Below are 15552 nucleotides of genomic sequence, written 5' to 3'. Positions count from 1 at the left end.
GTCTTTGCACTCTAGAACACTCTAGAAAAACATTGCACCCTACCCCAAGAATAGTAAACAAGCCCTCTAGTACAGAGTACAGTATAGAGAAGAGTGTATATTTGAAAGTAAATGTTATCAGTAGAGATTAAGTGGAAGCAATTTTGTATTTTGTTCTGTGATGCCTTACGCAAGAGTGCAAGAGGCTTTATAACTTGGCTTTACTATTTCACTTTACATACTAGGAATCTATCTCAGTGATAAGTATATCTGAGTTGCAAATACTGCAACAGGTAAGCTTACTATTGCATTACACCTTGTTCATTTGAGGGCCATTTAGAATATTTTAATATAATTTTGGAATATATTTTTAAAGGAGAAGGAAAGGCTAAGTCACTTTGGGGGTGCACCCCCAAGTGACTTTAATTGCTTACCTTTTACCCCAGGCTAGTGCCCCTGTTAGGAGGAAACCGCACCAGCAAGGGGTACTTGTAGCGAGTGTTTCCTCTTCCTTCTGTTTTTTGTTAAAGTTTGGCTCTTCACTCCGCTTGTGCGGTTTTCTCCTAACAGGGGCACCAGCCCGGGGTAAAAGGTTAGCGATTTGGGGGTGCCTAACATTTTGTCACCCCCAAGTGACTTAGCCTTTCCTTCTCCTTTAATATAAATGTAATCTAATGTTATTTTGGTTCTTTTCTGCAAGGGAATAAAGCCACTAATTCCTTTTCTTTCACAGGCCCACTTTTAATTGCAAGAACTCATGAAAAAGTTAAAATCGTGTTTAAGAACATGGCCAGCAGGCCATATTCAATCTATGCTCACGGAGTAAAAACAGATGGTCCGGTTGTGCAAACAGAGCCTGGTAATGACAATTTTAGAAATATGCTTTGCCTACTGTATTTGCTATATACCTACTGTATTTCAGCTCCCATTTACTTGGACAGGAAATATCAGGAATAATAGGTGTGAGCGCTTTTCTGGGACTGGATCATTATCCTAATGATTTCTAAATAAATCTCAGCGGAGTTCCGCCACTGCAGGGACCCTTGAATTGTTTGCTAAGTATCTTATTGGAAGCATATATGTTTTATATAGCAGGGGAGGCTGATGAAATTACAGCTTTAGGATCTATTATCTAGAATGCTCAGGGCCTGGAGGTTTCCAAATAAGGGGCCTTCCCGTAATTTAGATCAACATACCTTAAACCTACTAAAATCATTTAAACATTAAATAAATCGAATAGGATTGTTTTGTCACCAATAAGGATTCATCATATCTTAGCTGCGATCAAGTACAAGGTACTGTTTTATTATTACAGAGAAAATGACATTATTTTTAAAAATGTGAATTATTTAATTAAAATGGAGTCTATGGAAAATGGCGTCTATGGAAAATGGCCTTCCCGTACTACAGAGCTATCTATTTAATGCATCTAATGTCTGAATTGTGGTTATAACAAATCAATGAACATTTTAACAAATGAATTGTGATTGGATCATACATATTTAATTTGCACATTTGCAGGGCAAACACAAACTTACATCTGGAAAATTCCAGAAAGGTCTGGACCTGGCTATCATGAAGATGTAAACTGTGTAACTTGGGCTTATTACTCAACAGTGGATCAAGTTAAGGTAATTTTATTGAATTACTGAAGGTGAATTCTTATAATAACATTAACAGGACACTGTCATTACATAGTAATAATTTTGTAGAATACACAGGAGCTTTTGCTTGTTCTGCTTCAATGCATATAATGTAAAGAGTGAGAGAGAATACGATTAATGGGAACATGTGGCCCTAACTGGATGTAAGACTTTGATAATGGAATAATAATAAGGGAGTTAATGGTGACTGGGCAAAAAGTTGGGAATCTGATACTTTAAATAAAAGCTCATTGGCTTCAGGAGCTAATGAGCATGGTCTGTGTCTTCCTCACTGGCAGACAAAAGCATTTATGCTATGTACAATAAAAAAGACAGACATGAGCGCTTAAAGCCACCCTATCCTGACAGAACCTTGCTTCCAAATACCAATCTGCATCTGCTATGAACCCTGGGACCAGATAAGCACATAGTTTGTGTTAAATTATCATTTAAGGAACAGAGAAAGAACATGATCACTGAGGAAGATCCAATGTGGATGTTAAAGAGCGTACAGTGTACAGAAGGAAAAAGCAGCCTTTATATAGCTCTACCTAGTGTGGAAAGCTGAGAAATATCATTGTTGACCAAACTCAGGATTTGTATTATGTATATGAGGGTGAATAGATCACCGTAAATAGTGTTTTTGTAAAGGATCCTCTGCTGAGAAAGTGGAGAGGAAGGAGGGAAAAACATGGAAAAAACTGATCCCATGCTTGTAACAGAGTCCATTGTTGCTTTGTTAAAGGTCTATGCTCTGTCTAAGAGATAAAGGAAATAACTGATCATTGGAAGGAGAAAAAAGGTTTCTTTTGCAAAGCTGCTACATGTGGACATCTCATTTTTTTGGGGCGCTTTTTATTGATACTGAAATTATATTAAATACATACAACTGAACATTAGCTTCTGTCATGCAACCTTGATTAGATCACTGAACAATTTCTTGCAACTGATATTCCATTACTTATCCCCTTTAAATGTAACTTGTCCTCTGATGGGTCTTTAAAGGTGGCCATACACGTGGCGATCTGACGATGTTTTGTATGACCATCGGTCGCACGAAACATCGTAAGATCCGCCACACACCATTCAGGGCTGAATCGGCAGGTAAGGAGGTAGAAACAATAGGATTTTTACCTCCTTCTGCCGATTCAGCTCTGAAGGGAGAATTTTGGTCAGGCGCCTTCTATGGCGCCCGATCAAAATTTTCAAACTGGTCCGATCGGCGAGTCGTCCGATATCAGCAGCTTCCTGCGATATCGGTCGACTCGCCGACATGCCATACACGCACCGATTATCGTACGAAACGAGGTTTCGTACGATAATATCGGTGCGTGTATGGCCACCTTAAGGGCTCGTACTAACAAGCATTTTTATCTGTGCTCTCCTGCGTTTGGGTTCTCTTGTGTTCCACTGCAGGGGGGCACGGGGACAAATGCACCCCATTATTCTTAATGTGGTTGTACTCACACCGGCGCACGTAAGAGCTGAATGTAGGTGGAACGCAGCATGTTGCGGTCAGTATTTTCCCACCAAAGAAGTCAGGATTATTTGCACATGGCAGCACAACTTGGCACTAGATACTTTGATCCTATAGTGCGTGAATCACACTGTAAGGGTCCCTTTTACTAAAGGTCATGGTTTTTTTTTTTTACAGTTAGTACTTACTTAAAAAGGATTTTTTTTGTTGAAAAAAAGAAGATTTTTATCGCCATTATGAGTAAAAACTGCAACAAATCTGTAAGTAAAAATACGCCATCTAAAAGCTGTCGAGGTCATGTAGAAGTCAATGGCAGCTGTCCTTTTTCAACTGGCTAATGTTTTCTTTGTGGTTTTAGAGGTGTCTCGTGTTTTTTTTACTCTTTCAATTATGCAACAGTGATGAGCGAATTTGTCCCGTTTCGCTAAGCTGTAAAATTTGCGGCGAAAATGTTGCTCATCAAAAAAAATTGTCACCCGCGACAATTCTTTTGATGGGGGCGAATTTTTCCGCAGCAAATTTTTCCACCTGTTTCGAAAAAAAATCAGCCAATGGCGAAACATGGAAATTTGCCGCGAATTCCATGCCTGGCAAAACATTTTGCCCATCACTATTTGTGCTTTTTTTTTTTTTAAAAGACTGTTTTAATAAATCACTTGGAATTCCTGGTTTTAGAGAAAATTAGTTCATTGTTGATTCAAAAACCATAAAAATTTGAGCTTTGATAAATGGGCCTATGTGTTAGCGGCTAAACCTCTTACTTCTTTTTCAGTATTCTTATTTAACCAATTGAATGTATAAACTTTATTTTATTGTCAGGACACATACAGTGGATTAATTGGCCCTCTTGTGATCTGTAAGAGATCGTTGTTGCCATTGGACATGCTCAGCAAACCAAAGAGGTTTGCTCTTCTTTTCCTGATTTTCGATGAGAACGAGTCATGGTATTTGGATGAGAATATCAAAACCTATTCTTTGCATCCAGATCAAGTTCAAAAAGAAGATGAAGATTTCATTGAAAGCAATAAAATGCATGGTATGAACCTCCTTCCTACTATATCATGAAATTAGGCAAAATATCTGAATCATGGTTTACTTAATGACCCATTTACCAACACTGGTTATCTGCAGAGTACCATTTATATCCCTACTAATGGACCAGGACAGTCTAGTCCAGGCACTGCCCAAGGTCAATGCATTGGAGTCAAGAAGAATAGGGGATGCGCTGGGGATTATTAATGATGCACACTTTCACTGGGTTTAAAAATGATTAGGGGTCATTCACCTGTGCCATAACTTTGCTGGACCCCCTGTTAAGTTTTTTTCCTGGGCCCCCACAGGTGACCTGACTTGTAAAGTCCTATAGACTTGGGCCACTGACTGTAATGACCCTCTGTTTTACTTATATGGTTCAATTGCTCATGAAACTGCATCAATGATGTCTGTTTGGTTAACTAGCCCTTTGGGCAGGGATCCCCAACCCTTTATAGCTGTGAGCCACATTTAAATGAAAAAAGTGTTGGGGAGCAACACAAGCATGAAAGGTTTCTGGGGGTGCCAATAAGAGTGACAATTGACTACTTAATAGTCCCTATTTGGACTGGCAGTCTACAGAAGGCTCTGTTAGGTTTTTATGCAACCAAAACTTGCCTCCTTACCAGAAATTTGAAAATGAGCACCTGCCTTAAGGCCACGGCTTTTTGTTTGCTGGGGTCAATGACCCCCCATTTGAAAGCTGGAAATCAGCAGAAGAGGAAGGCAAATAATTGAAAAACTAGAAAATTAAAATGAACTGGCCATACTATAACATTCTGAAGGCAGGTGAGCCTCCCCCTTCACTCCATTATTGTGCACTCCCACTCTTCCACTTGAATGGAACACAAAAAATGCTTTTAGTTTGGAATACTGCATGTTGGGATCTTCTCAAATGGGAATATCTTTTTTTAACAGTGTAATTTTTATCGACATGATATTGGCAATTAAGAACTTGGAAGGGTCATTTTAAAATTATATTTTATTTTATTGCAGGCATAAATGGAAAGCTGTATGCCAACTTAGAAGGCCTCACTATGCATGTTGGAGATAAAATCTACTGGCACCTTATTGGACTGGGCAATGAAGCTGACATACATACCATGCACATTCATGCACACAGCTTTACATATGTGGTGAGCATTTGATTTGCTGTGTTACACGCTACTGAGAACATAAAGCTTAGAGTGTATAAACAACAGTTATACTCAGTACTCAGAGGTGAACTGCTAGTTAATATATCTGAAGGGGATCAATCAAGCGCTGATTGTGTCTAGATATTTATTTTTCTGAATCACTGATATTTATATCTATTCAGTGTATTTAAATAACTGTAATATATCATCGTTACCTGAATCTAATTGTTGCCTGTGTATCAGATATGCATGCCTCTATAGACATCTAAATAGCACCTAGGTATGCTGAATGTTTGCTCTCACTTGTAGCCTTGATTTAGCAGATCAGTTGCTTTAACCCCATGAGGCTCTCAGGGAGATTATTCAGCCGCAGTTAAATCTGGGCTACCATGGGCAGCAAACCTCCCCAAAATGCTGGTGGGAAAGAATATGCAGTTATTCATTTTCATGAGATAACCTTGAAAAACAAACTGTTGCATATGCTTTCCCACAAGTGATTTACTTTATTGCCAGTGGGAAAGAATTTTGGTGGGGATTTGTTACCCACAGTAGCCTATATTTAACTGTGGGCAACTAATCTCCCCATGTGACATGAGCCTAAGTGACAGCAGCAATCTCCCATGCTGCGTTACTCATCTGTTACAGGGTTAATTCAGTTGCACCACTGAAGCCAAGCAGTATTGACTAATAGTTATGAAACAATCTGTCCCATTTTGCTTTGCTGAAAAATTTGCAAAACAGCAAACAATTTGTAAAATCCATTAAAATAAATGGCTGATTAATAGGGATGCACCTTTATCAGGAGAATTTGGGTTCTGTCTAATCCAAGGGCATGGCCAAATTGATTCCGAATCCTGAACATCATGTGACTTTTCATCACATGAACATGGAAGTTGAAAAATGTTTTTTTGGCTTTAACCCCCTTTGTGACCTTTTTTGCATAAGCAAATAAGGATTCAGATTTGGTTTGGAATTTGGCCAAATCTTTTGTGCAGAATTCGGGCAAATTCCAAAATAGTGGATTTGGTTAATCCCTAATTTCTGCACGAAACATGCATTGAAGTCAGTTGGTGTTTTTTTTTTCGGTGGTTTGTGCACAGAATACATTGAAGTCAATGGCCATTTTTTCTCAAGCTTTTTCTCACTACAAATACATTGAATTGAATGGGGAGGGTGTTTTGCTGTGTTTTTTTCACATGCGTATAGGACGGAAATTTTTCTAAAATGTTGCCGCAAATTCATGCCTGCTGAAAAAAATGTGCTCATTACTTTTGACTACTAGTAATAAGCGATTTTTTTCGGCAGGCATTGATTCACAGCGAAATTCTGCCATGGCAAAAAAGTGTGCGTTACAAAGGGTGCGGCTGCACAAAAAAGTGATGTGCATAACGCTCGGTACCCGCGTTTTGCATATTTTTCACCGTTACGCTATTTCTTTGTAGTTTCTCACATTTTTTGACAAAGCGATACAGGACAGCTTATCACTAATAACTACCTTTCATGAAAACACTCTTAATTACCATTGATTAAATAAACAGTATGGTAAGAATCGGATACAATCACAAATAACACAAGTATGGAATCAGTTATATGGAACCCCATTATTCTGAAAGCTCCGAATTATGGGTAGGTCATCCCCCTTAGACTCCCTTAGGCATAAATTTAGGGGTGGAATGCCACCTAGCTGCATGTAAATGTTGCTCCTATAAGGAGCACACTTGCTGAAAAATTCAGCATGCATGCGATTTGGTTTTAAACAAGGGACCAGTAAATGCTACCTTCTGAATGGTTGCTATGGGTTGCTGACACTGGGCAAACTTAGTGCCTTTTATTACATAACCCCTAATGTGTCTTGGCTGGATAACTAAAAGAATGACTGAATGTTTTTACCATTATAATGATTTATTTTTCAGAGAGGAGCGACATTTCATTCAGATGTGTATGATCTGTTTCCTGGGACATTTAAAACAGTTGAAATGATAGCACGAGTTCCTGGCACCTGGTTACTGCACTGTCATGTGACAGACCATATCCATGCTGGGATGGAGGTGCTCTACACTGTATTAGAAAGTAAGGATTTCCAATGAAATTTGGGAATTGTGTTCTCATTTAAAGAGCAAACACTATGGAGAACAAGACATGAATAAAAATTAGGGGCCTTGGAAGGCTACCACTCCTCTCCCAAACAGCAACTCTGCTCTATATTTGCTATCTATGCAGGAAAAGAAGATTAGACCGGGTGGGGGGATGGGGGTTGGGTTGCCAGGTGCCAGCTTTCTCCACAATCTTCCCTTGCAAGTGATCTCCAACACTGAACATGGGCAGCTGAAGCTGATCCAGACTTGGCTCCAAAAAAAGTCTAGGCGCAAAAGATGATTATGCAGTGCACATGTATCACAAACAGGGCAGTATTGAAGGGGTTAATGGTGCCTTTAGTTCTCCTTTAGATCCTTGACCACATATGTTTTGCACACAACAAACCACCGCACAGGAACACAGAGTTAACTGACCCCATTCTTCTCTATGGGGACTGCACCATTGGGAGCACACTGAATGCTGATGAAATGCTACCACATTTCATTAATGTTCAGTGTTTGTGTGCTCCTGTTGATTCAATCCCTATAGAGAACAATGGGGTCAGTTAATTCCTACATTCACGTATGGTGAAAACGCACACAATAAAAAAAAAAAAAAAAGCTACCATGAGGCAATGCAATTAAAGACGCTTGCATGAACCCTAATGCAGAGAAAAGGGTTCTTTAGATCAGAACAGAAAGATCGGTAGGATGGGTTTTCCCTTTGTAATTTGGTTATTTTGGCTTTATTGCCAAGCAGGTTCTACAATGCCCCACAGCTGGTGCAGCTATATAGTAACACTGCCATAACAAAACTTTGTGCATTCCCTCTGCTTTCTAAAGGCTAGTGTAAATAGGGCAATAATAATTTTACTGATCTCACCAATCCTTTTTCTTATGCAGAAAAACAATCTCAATCTATTTTCACAAAGTTTATAAAACAGTAAGCTGAGGCCCTGGATCCTGGTGTTGGAAAGATGGAAGAAAGACCTGTAAAAGAACTGATAAAGAACACTTCCGTGAATGGTCCGTTTCAATCATCTCAGTTCTCAATAAAAACAAATCAGTTGTGTTTCACTGAAGCATAAGGTTGCAAAATTTTCCCTGCAGATTGTTTAATGTTTTCCAATTGACCCTTTATATTTCTGCATAGTTGAATATTATTACAGTCTGTTTTGTGTTGAATCTTGTCCTGCTGTTTTTTAGGTAACTTTTTTTGTTTATATAGTATTGAAATACTATGTAGCCCTTTATCCATTAACATCAGGCTCTGAAGCTTACAATCTAAAGGCCCCTATTACATTTAAAAAACACACAAACTAGAGGATATAGAATGCCCAATTTTTTAACTTAACAACTAGTCTTATAGTTTATGAATAATTCATATATATGTTTTGGAATAATTTACCCCCTCCTCTGAATCGCACCAGCTTTCACTGACCCCCAGCAGCCAAAAAAACCCATAAAATAAATGTCGAGCGCAAGTTGCCCCCCACCTGTCTGGCTGAGATTAACTGCCCCCCCTGCATTGTTCACACCTCAGGTGTGTAATTATGTGCTTGGGGTTGCTGTCCTATCCATAGGGAAGGAGAAGGCATATGGATTTAAGAATGTGGCATTTTATTACTTAATAAACTTCTTTCAAATATGAATGAAGGGTGATATCCCTGCAGTGAGCACCAACAATGTGGGTTCATCTTTCAGTCTCTCATTCAAACCACAGCCTGGATGCTAGGGTAAATAGATTATAGCAAACAGATAACTGCTGACATCCCTTGGTTGAAAATCAATTCAATATTATAAAAAAAAATCCAGAGGCCACTGTAAGGGCAATTAAATAAATAATTGCCATTTTCTGATAACTTCTTATAACTTTAGATATAAGCAATACACCGATCACAGAGCTTAAACCACTGAACTAGTGCTACTGAAATAAAACACATGGACATAAAGAGAAGTTGTAATATTTACTTTATACCTCTGCCTCCTCAGCTGATTTGCCTCATACAGAATCATGGTTTTAGTAATGTGCATAGTAATAATATATTAAGGTTATAAAACAGGTGCTTTCTAAAATAAATACAAATAAACAAATAAAATAAAACATTTAAAAGGTCAGCTTCTTTTTGCTTTGGTTTAGAAGATAAGGCAGGAAAAACGCTGCTGTTCCATCGTCGGGAAGTGCATTAAGAAAGTCTTTGGTATCAAGCTCCATAGCCATTATCTCCAGGGTGTCTAAAAAGAACAGCAGCAATAATGAGGGTTCACTAACACATGACAACACCAAAAAGGAGATTTTGTGTACTCACCGTTAAATCTCTTTCTCTCCAGTCACTTGGGGGACACAGGAACAGTGGGGTATAGCTGGTACCACTAGGAGGCAGGACACAACAATACAAAGAAGAACTAGCTCCTCCTCCTCTGGCTATACCCCCAGCAGGCGGAGCCCAGTTCAGTTTAGTACCAAAGAAAAAACAGACGTGTAATGTAACTTGAAACCATTTATAAACTAGTAACTGTTACCATAAGGGAAAACATTAGTGATCATGTCTGAAGTTCTGCTAGGTCTCTATCCAGGGTGTGGAAATCCTGTGTCCCCCAAGCGACTGGAGAGAAAGAGATTTAACGGTGAGTACACAAAATCTCCTTTTCTCCACTGTCTGCTTGAGGGGACACAGGATGCGTCCAGTGAGGCCTCGCAGATGTACTCATTAGCTTCCTTGATCTGGGAGGCCCATTGAGACAGTTCTTGGCGTGAAGCCCCGGAGAGGATTGCCTGCAAAAGGGAGTCTGACCATGACTGAACCGCTCGGCTGACCCAGGCCGTGGCCAGGATGGGGCGAAGGGCAGGGCCCGATGCAGCGAATTGGGAACGTAGTAACCCTAGTGGAAGCACGCCACACTGCCTCACGGGGGTTGGGTTAGAATGTAAGAAATATAAACACGTCCTAACCTCCTGAGGACACAACTAAAACTGAACTGGGCTCCGCCTGCTGGGGGTATAGCCAGAGGAGGAGGAGCTAGTTCTTCTTTGTATTGTTGTGTCCTGCCTCCTAGTAGTACCAGCTATACCCCACTGTTCCTGTGTCCCCCAAGCAGACAGTGGAGAAAATAAAGTACAGTCTATATCAGTGCTGTCCAACTGGCGGCCCGCGGCTCTGTGTGGCCCCCCACCTGTCTGGCTGCTTTGATGGCTTACTCTTGTGTAAGCTTTAAATGGTATCAGTACTGAGATTAACTGGCCCCCTGCATGGTTCTCACCTCAGATTCAGGCTGTAATCAGGCTGTATTGTTTAAATATGTAATCCCCTGTGTTGTTCACACCTTTTAATCTCTGCATTGTTCACCCCCTGCAGTGTTCACACCTCAGGCTCAGGCTGTAATCACTCCCATTGTTCCCCTGTTCACACCTCAGGAGCAGTAGAAACCCACAAATAATCCCTGCACACTACAAAAAGAACATATACTGAGGTGGTACTTCAATTAAAAGGTTTTTTAATATATAGTTTTTTAATATACAGTGCAGACTGTAGGAGCAGTGCCAGCATTGTGTCACTGTAGGCTGCCTGTGTGTGCCTTACACACAGGCATCATAGGGCAAGCAGAGTATGGCACACACAGGCAGGGTAGGGAAGGCAGAGTATGGCACACACAGGCAGGGTAGGGCAGGCAGAGTATGGCACACACAGGCAGAGTATAGCACACACAGGCCAAGTATGGCACAAACCAGCCAAGAATGGCAAACACAGTGAAAGTATGGCACACAGACAGGGTAGGGAAGGCAGAGTATGGCACACACAGGCAGGGTAGGGCAGGCAGAGTATGGCAGGTTTTTGCTGTACTACAACCATTAATATGGGTATGGTCATGTGATAACATGGGTGTGGTTTCAAGTGGGTGCGGTTTCAAAAAGGGGAGTGGTCAAAACTGGCTTCCATTATCGGCCCTCCACCACGTAGGTCGGAAAAATTCCGGCCCTCGGTACAACAGAAGTTGGACAGCACTGGTCTATATTGTCTGCTATAAAAGGGAGGCATGCAGGGGGCTGCCATGCTGGGCAGTCTGGCAATGTAATTAAAGATCTCCTTCACTAATAAGGAAGTACATTTCAGTCTTATGATTTGTACAGTTTGGAATGGTAAAAGCAGATTGTAATACAGACCTGTAGAGTAATGTTATAATTGCACATTCTTTTATTTAGTTACACAGTGTAACTTACGCTAATAACTAACTACACATATTCTATATTTTATAACATGAACTTCCCCATTAATGAAATAAAGCCCTGTAATGGGCAAATTGCCTTAAAAACAGCAGTATGCATAGCTGCACCAAGACATTTGAACTAGACTAGGTTTGCCTCCCGTTTTTTTTTTTTTTTACACAGCTGATATGATGAATTTGTAACAGGACTGCCCTCTTCTGTTCGGGTGAGTGCTGAACATGAATGCAAAAGCTATTACTATTTACTTATGCAGGAAGTGTCTTCTGGTGCTTTCTGCTTACGTCTATTGCTTCTGTCACATTAATCGATACTGGCAATGCTTTTATAAGCATTTACAGTAATTTCTCTTTTCTTAGCACACAAATCTAACAATCATAACATCAGAACAATGAAAGAACAACAGACCTTTTAAGGACGAGATGAAGACTTCATTATTGCTTTGGCTGGATCGGATTCGATTGCAGAGTTCAGGAAGCAGCTTATTCCACCAAATGGTCTATCCCATTGAATAAATAAACAATTATCAACATTGTTGGCATGTATCTATTGCTCTCAACTATCAAAATTAAATAGGCCTGCTGTACAGCAACAGAATTATCAGAATATCTTCCTGATTTTTGTCCCCAGCCATTCATTTATATGATACCGAGATATTAGGCCCTCATATACAGTACAAATAATTATACCAGGAAAACCCTCACACATACCTGACTTCCTTCTTTTACTTCATGCTTTGCATATGCGATTATAGCTTCAGGGCAGCAATCCAGAAGCTTATCTATTGACTTCTCATACTGCATCAGGCGTGTTGCACACAGAATATGAATACTGAGAGAGGAGTTGCTGTCTTCTGGTATAAGCTTTAGAAATGGCAGGAATAATTTAACATCCATGGATGGACCGCTGAGAAGGGACTTGGATAGAAAGAAAAAACATGAGTAAAATAAGTTTTCCTACAAACTAAAGGTGTTAAACTTGATGGCCACAGTGGGACCATTAAGAAGAGAAAGTGCATAAACCAGGCACTATAATTAGAAATACTATATAATATAAGGGGTTAACACACTATTTTATTTTTTTTTTTAATAACTTTGGGGTTGTTGGTATTATTTGAACATATCTTTTTGTGATAAAGCCATATTAAAGGGGATATCCATTTTTTTTTGTTTTGTTTTTTAACGGGTCTCATTTTTACTAGTTTTCAAAAAAAAAAGTGGTGGGGTACAGAAGAGAAAGGGGGTACAGCAATAACAAAGTGCAAGAACAAGAACTGTACTCTACTTGGGTCACCCTCCAAGTAGGTCAAACTATGTTCCACAGGGAGCATCTTAGTCACATAATTCAGTCATTAGGTCTTGGTGGGGTAACATTTTTTGGCATAAAATATAGGCAATCTCACCACAATATTAGTGCAGAAAAATCTAACTTTCCTAAAAGTCAAATTTTTGGAGAGCCCAACCCCAGTAGATCAATGGCCTTATGCTATGTATGTTGAGATTACTTTCCAGTACTGTGTACTGGAAGGTAAGGAAACAAACCCACACTCCACATCATTTTAAAGTAGGTTCAGTAAGGGGATGTTCACTTTTTAGTATGTTATTGGTAGGTTATAAATGTACATATTCTAAGCAAATCATTAAATTATGACCAAGAGCAAAGAATACCACTGTCTGCATCACAATTAAAGTTAACTGTCAGTTAAACTACACTTTAGAAGAGAGAGAGACAACTGCAAGAATGCCTGTCATTCTAGAACTCACAATTCTTATCTGTGACCAACAGATATCATAGCTCATGCTACAGGCAAAACATGCTTTCAACATGCTTTCAAAGAGGAAAGTATCAATAAAAAATAAACACAATTAAAATGGAATCAAAGCTTACTTGATCAACAATGATACACACCTGTAATTTTAGGAATTCTCCACAATGATTGCAAAGTGCAGATTCCTTAGACACCATCTTTGAGATCCAAGGGCTGATTAATCCAAAATGACTGCAGGAATTTCTCTGGAAACAAATGATTGACATATTATAGTTAAACCAAATACTAGGCATGCACATATCAGCAGATAAAATGCTGTTAAAATGAGAGGAGCAAATGTTTTGTGATTTGATAATATTTTTTCAAATAATAAAAATAATGCACCAAAAGTTCAGCTCTTAACACTGTGCTATTAATCATTAGCAAGGGGGTAAATATATTAAAGGTTGACCTGGCCATCCCTAAATGTTTGTGTTGATAGGACATAAGCAAATGACATAGAAGGATCATTTTTACCAAATCTTCAGGGCTCCTCAGAGGCTTGACACATAAATGGTGGGGCCTGCAGATTCTCCATACGTAATATGAGGTCAGTTTGAACAGAATATCCTGTAATACAGATTCAGGGGGGTAGGCAGAAAGACGTGCTTCCCAAAAATCAACAAGCATCTGAGGAACGTTATCTTCATCATCCATCTTCTCACAAAGTGCCTAATAAAATTAAACACAAAAAAATGGTTACATCGGGGGTGATGAAGGCCAGTATCATCATGCTCCAAATAGCACAAAATACTGGCACAACAGGATTTGTTATAGCGGGATAAACCCTGCTGATTTTAATAGTAGCAAACCATGTAACGTTTCGTGGGCACGCCCCTTCGTCGTGCCCACGACATCTGACGAAGGGGCGTGCCCCCAAAACGTTACATGGTTTGCTACTATTAAAATCAGCAGGGTTTATCCCGCTAAAACAAATCCTGTTGTGCCGGTATTTTGTGCTATTTGGATCGTGGTGGAGAGTGCCGACGTCTCTCTAAATACTGTGCACCAGGTGGAACAGAGTGGAATGGCCAGGGTGTGCTGGTGAGTGTGGATTGGCAGTATCATCATGCTGCCACTTCCCACAGGGGAATATCTATGCTAAGTGCTACTGTGTATCTCTCTATACAAAGGTATTCCTGCTAAATTTCTACTGGCTGCATGCGGTCCAATTAGGGCCAGATATTTATTCAGCAGTTATTATAATCCACTCAGTAAGCAATTGAATAAGCCTAAACATACAAAGTGAATCTTATAAGACAGGGCTGTCCAACTGGCGGCCCGCGACCCCCCTCTGTGTGGCCCCCCAGCTGTCTAGCTGCTTTGATGATTTACCTTTGTGGAAGCTTTAAATGGTATCAGTACTGAGATTAAATGGCCCCCTGCATGGTTCACACCTCATATTCAGGCTGTAATGCCCCTGTATTGTTTAAATATGTAATCCCCTGTACTGTTCACACCTTTTAATCCTTGCATTGTTCACCCCCTGCAGTGTTCACACCTCAGGCTCTAATCACCCACATTGTTCCCCTGTTCACACCTCAGACTGTAGGAGCAGTGCCATCATTATGTCAGTGTATGCTGTCTGTGTGTGCCATACACACAGGCAGGGTAGGGCAGGCAGAGTATGGCACACACAGGCAAGGTAGGGCAGGCAGAGTATGGCACACACAGGCAGGGTAGGGCAGGCAGAGTATGGCACACACAGGCAGGGTAGGGCAGGCAGAGTAAGGCACACACAGGCAGGGTAGGGCAGGCAGAGTATGGCACACACAGGCAGGGTAGGGCAGGCAGAGTATGGCACACATAGACAGGGTAGGGCAGGCAGAGTATGGCTCACACAGGCAGGGTAGGGCAGGCAGAGTATGTGCCATACTCTGCCTGCGTGTCCCATACTCTGTCTGCCCTATTTTGCCTGTGTGTGCCATACTCTGCCTGCCCTACCCTGCCTGTGTGTGCCATACTCTACCTGCCCTATGCTGCCTGTGTGTGCCATACTCTGCCTGCCCTATGCTGCCTGTGTGTGCCATACTCTGCCTGCCCTATGCTGCCTGTGTGTGCCATACTCTGCCTGCCCTATGCTGCCTGTGTGTGCCATACTCTGCCTGCCCTATGCTGCCTGTGGGAGGTGAACCTGGCAGGGGTTTGTTCTGGGAGTTTGATAGCATTTGAAAATAGTCA

At 40.6% G+C, this 15552-nt stretch overlaps 2 protein-coding genes across 4 annotated transcripts in view; one reads left to right on the top strand and one right to left on the bottom strand.

The window, feature by feature from the left end:
- cp (ceruloplasmin (ferroxidase)) overlaps positions 1-9448 on the top strand; it is a 23626-nt gene extending 14178 nt beyond the window's left edge. Inside the window, exons 14-19 of the mRNA XM_002937329.4 lie at positions 713-838; positions 1501-1610; positions 3919-4135; positions 5128-5267; positions 7181-7337; positions 8246-9448. Coding sequence (XP_002937375.1) covers positions 713-838; positions 1501-1610; positions 3919-4135; positions 5128-5267; positions 7181-7337; positions 8246-8289 — 794 coding nt within the window. The 3' untranslated portion in view covers positions 8290-9448. The remainder of the gene's footprint in view (positions 1-712; positions 839-1500; positions 1611-3918; positions 4136-5127; positions 5268-7180; positions 7338-8245) is intronic.
- hps3 (HPS3, biogenesis of lysosomal organelles complex 2 subunit 1) overlaps positions 9297-15552 on the bottom strand; it is a 22971-nt gene continuing 16715 nt past the window's right edge. For all 3 annotated transcript variants that reach the window (XM_002937330.4, XM_012963322.3, XM_031902461.1), the window contains 5 exons: positions 13849-14043; positions 13473-13577; positions 12275-12481; positions 11973-12063; positions 9297-9577 (listed from right to left, as the gene is read on the bottom strand). In XM_002937330.4, coding sequence (XP_002937376.2) covers positions 9450-9577; positions 11973-12063; positions 12275-12481; positions 13473-13577; positions 13849-14043 — 726 coding nt within the window. In that variant the 3' untranslated portion in view covers positions 9297-9449. The remainder of the gene's footprint in view (positions 9578-11972; positions 12064-12274; positions 12482-13472; positions 13578-13848; positions 14044-15552) is intronic.

Source organism: Xenopus tropicalis, chromosome 5, assembly GCF_000004195.4.
Source record: "Xenopus tropicalis strain Nigerian chromosome 5, UCB_Xtro_10.0, whole genome shotgun sequence".
NCBI classification, from domain to species: domain Eukaryota; kingdom Metazoa; phylum Chordata; class Amphibia; order Anura; family Pipidae; genus Xenopus; species Xenopus tropicalis.
The sequence above is the reverse complement of the archived record's forward strand: the minus strand, read 5'-3'. Positions and strand labels throughout refer to the sequence as shown.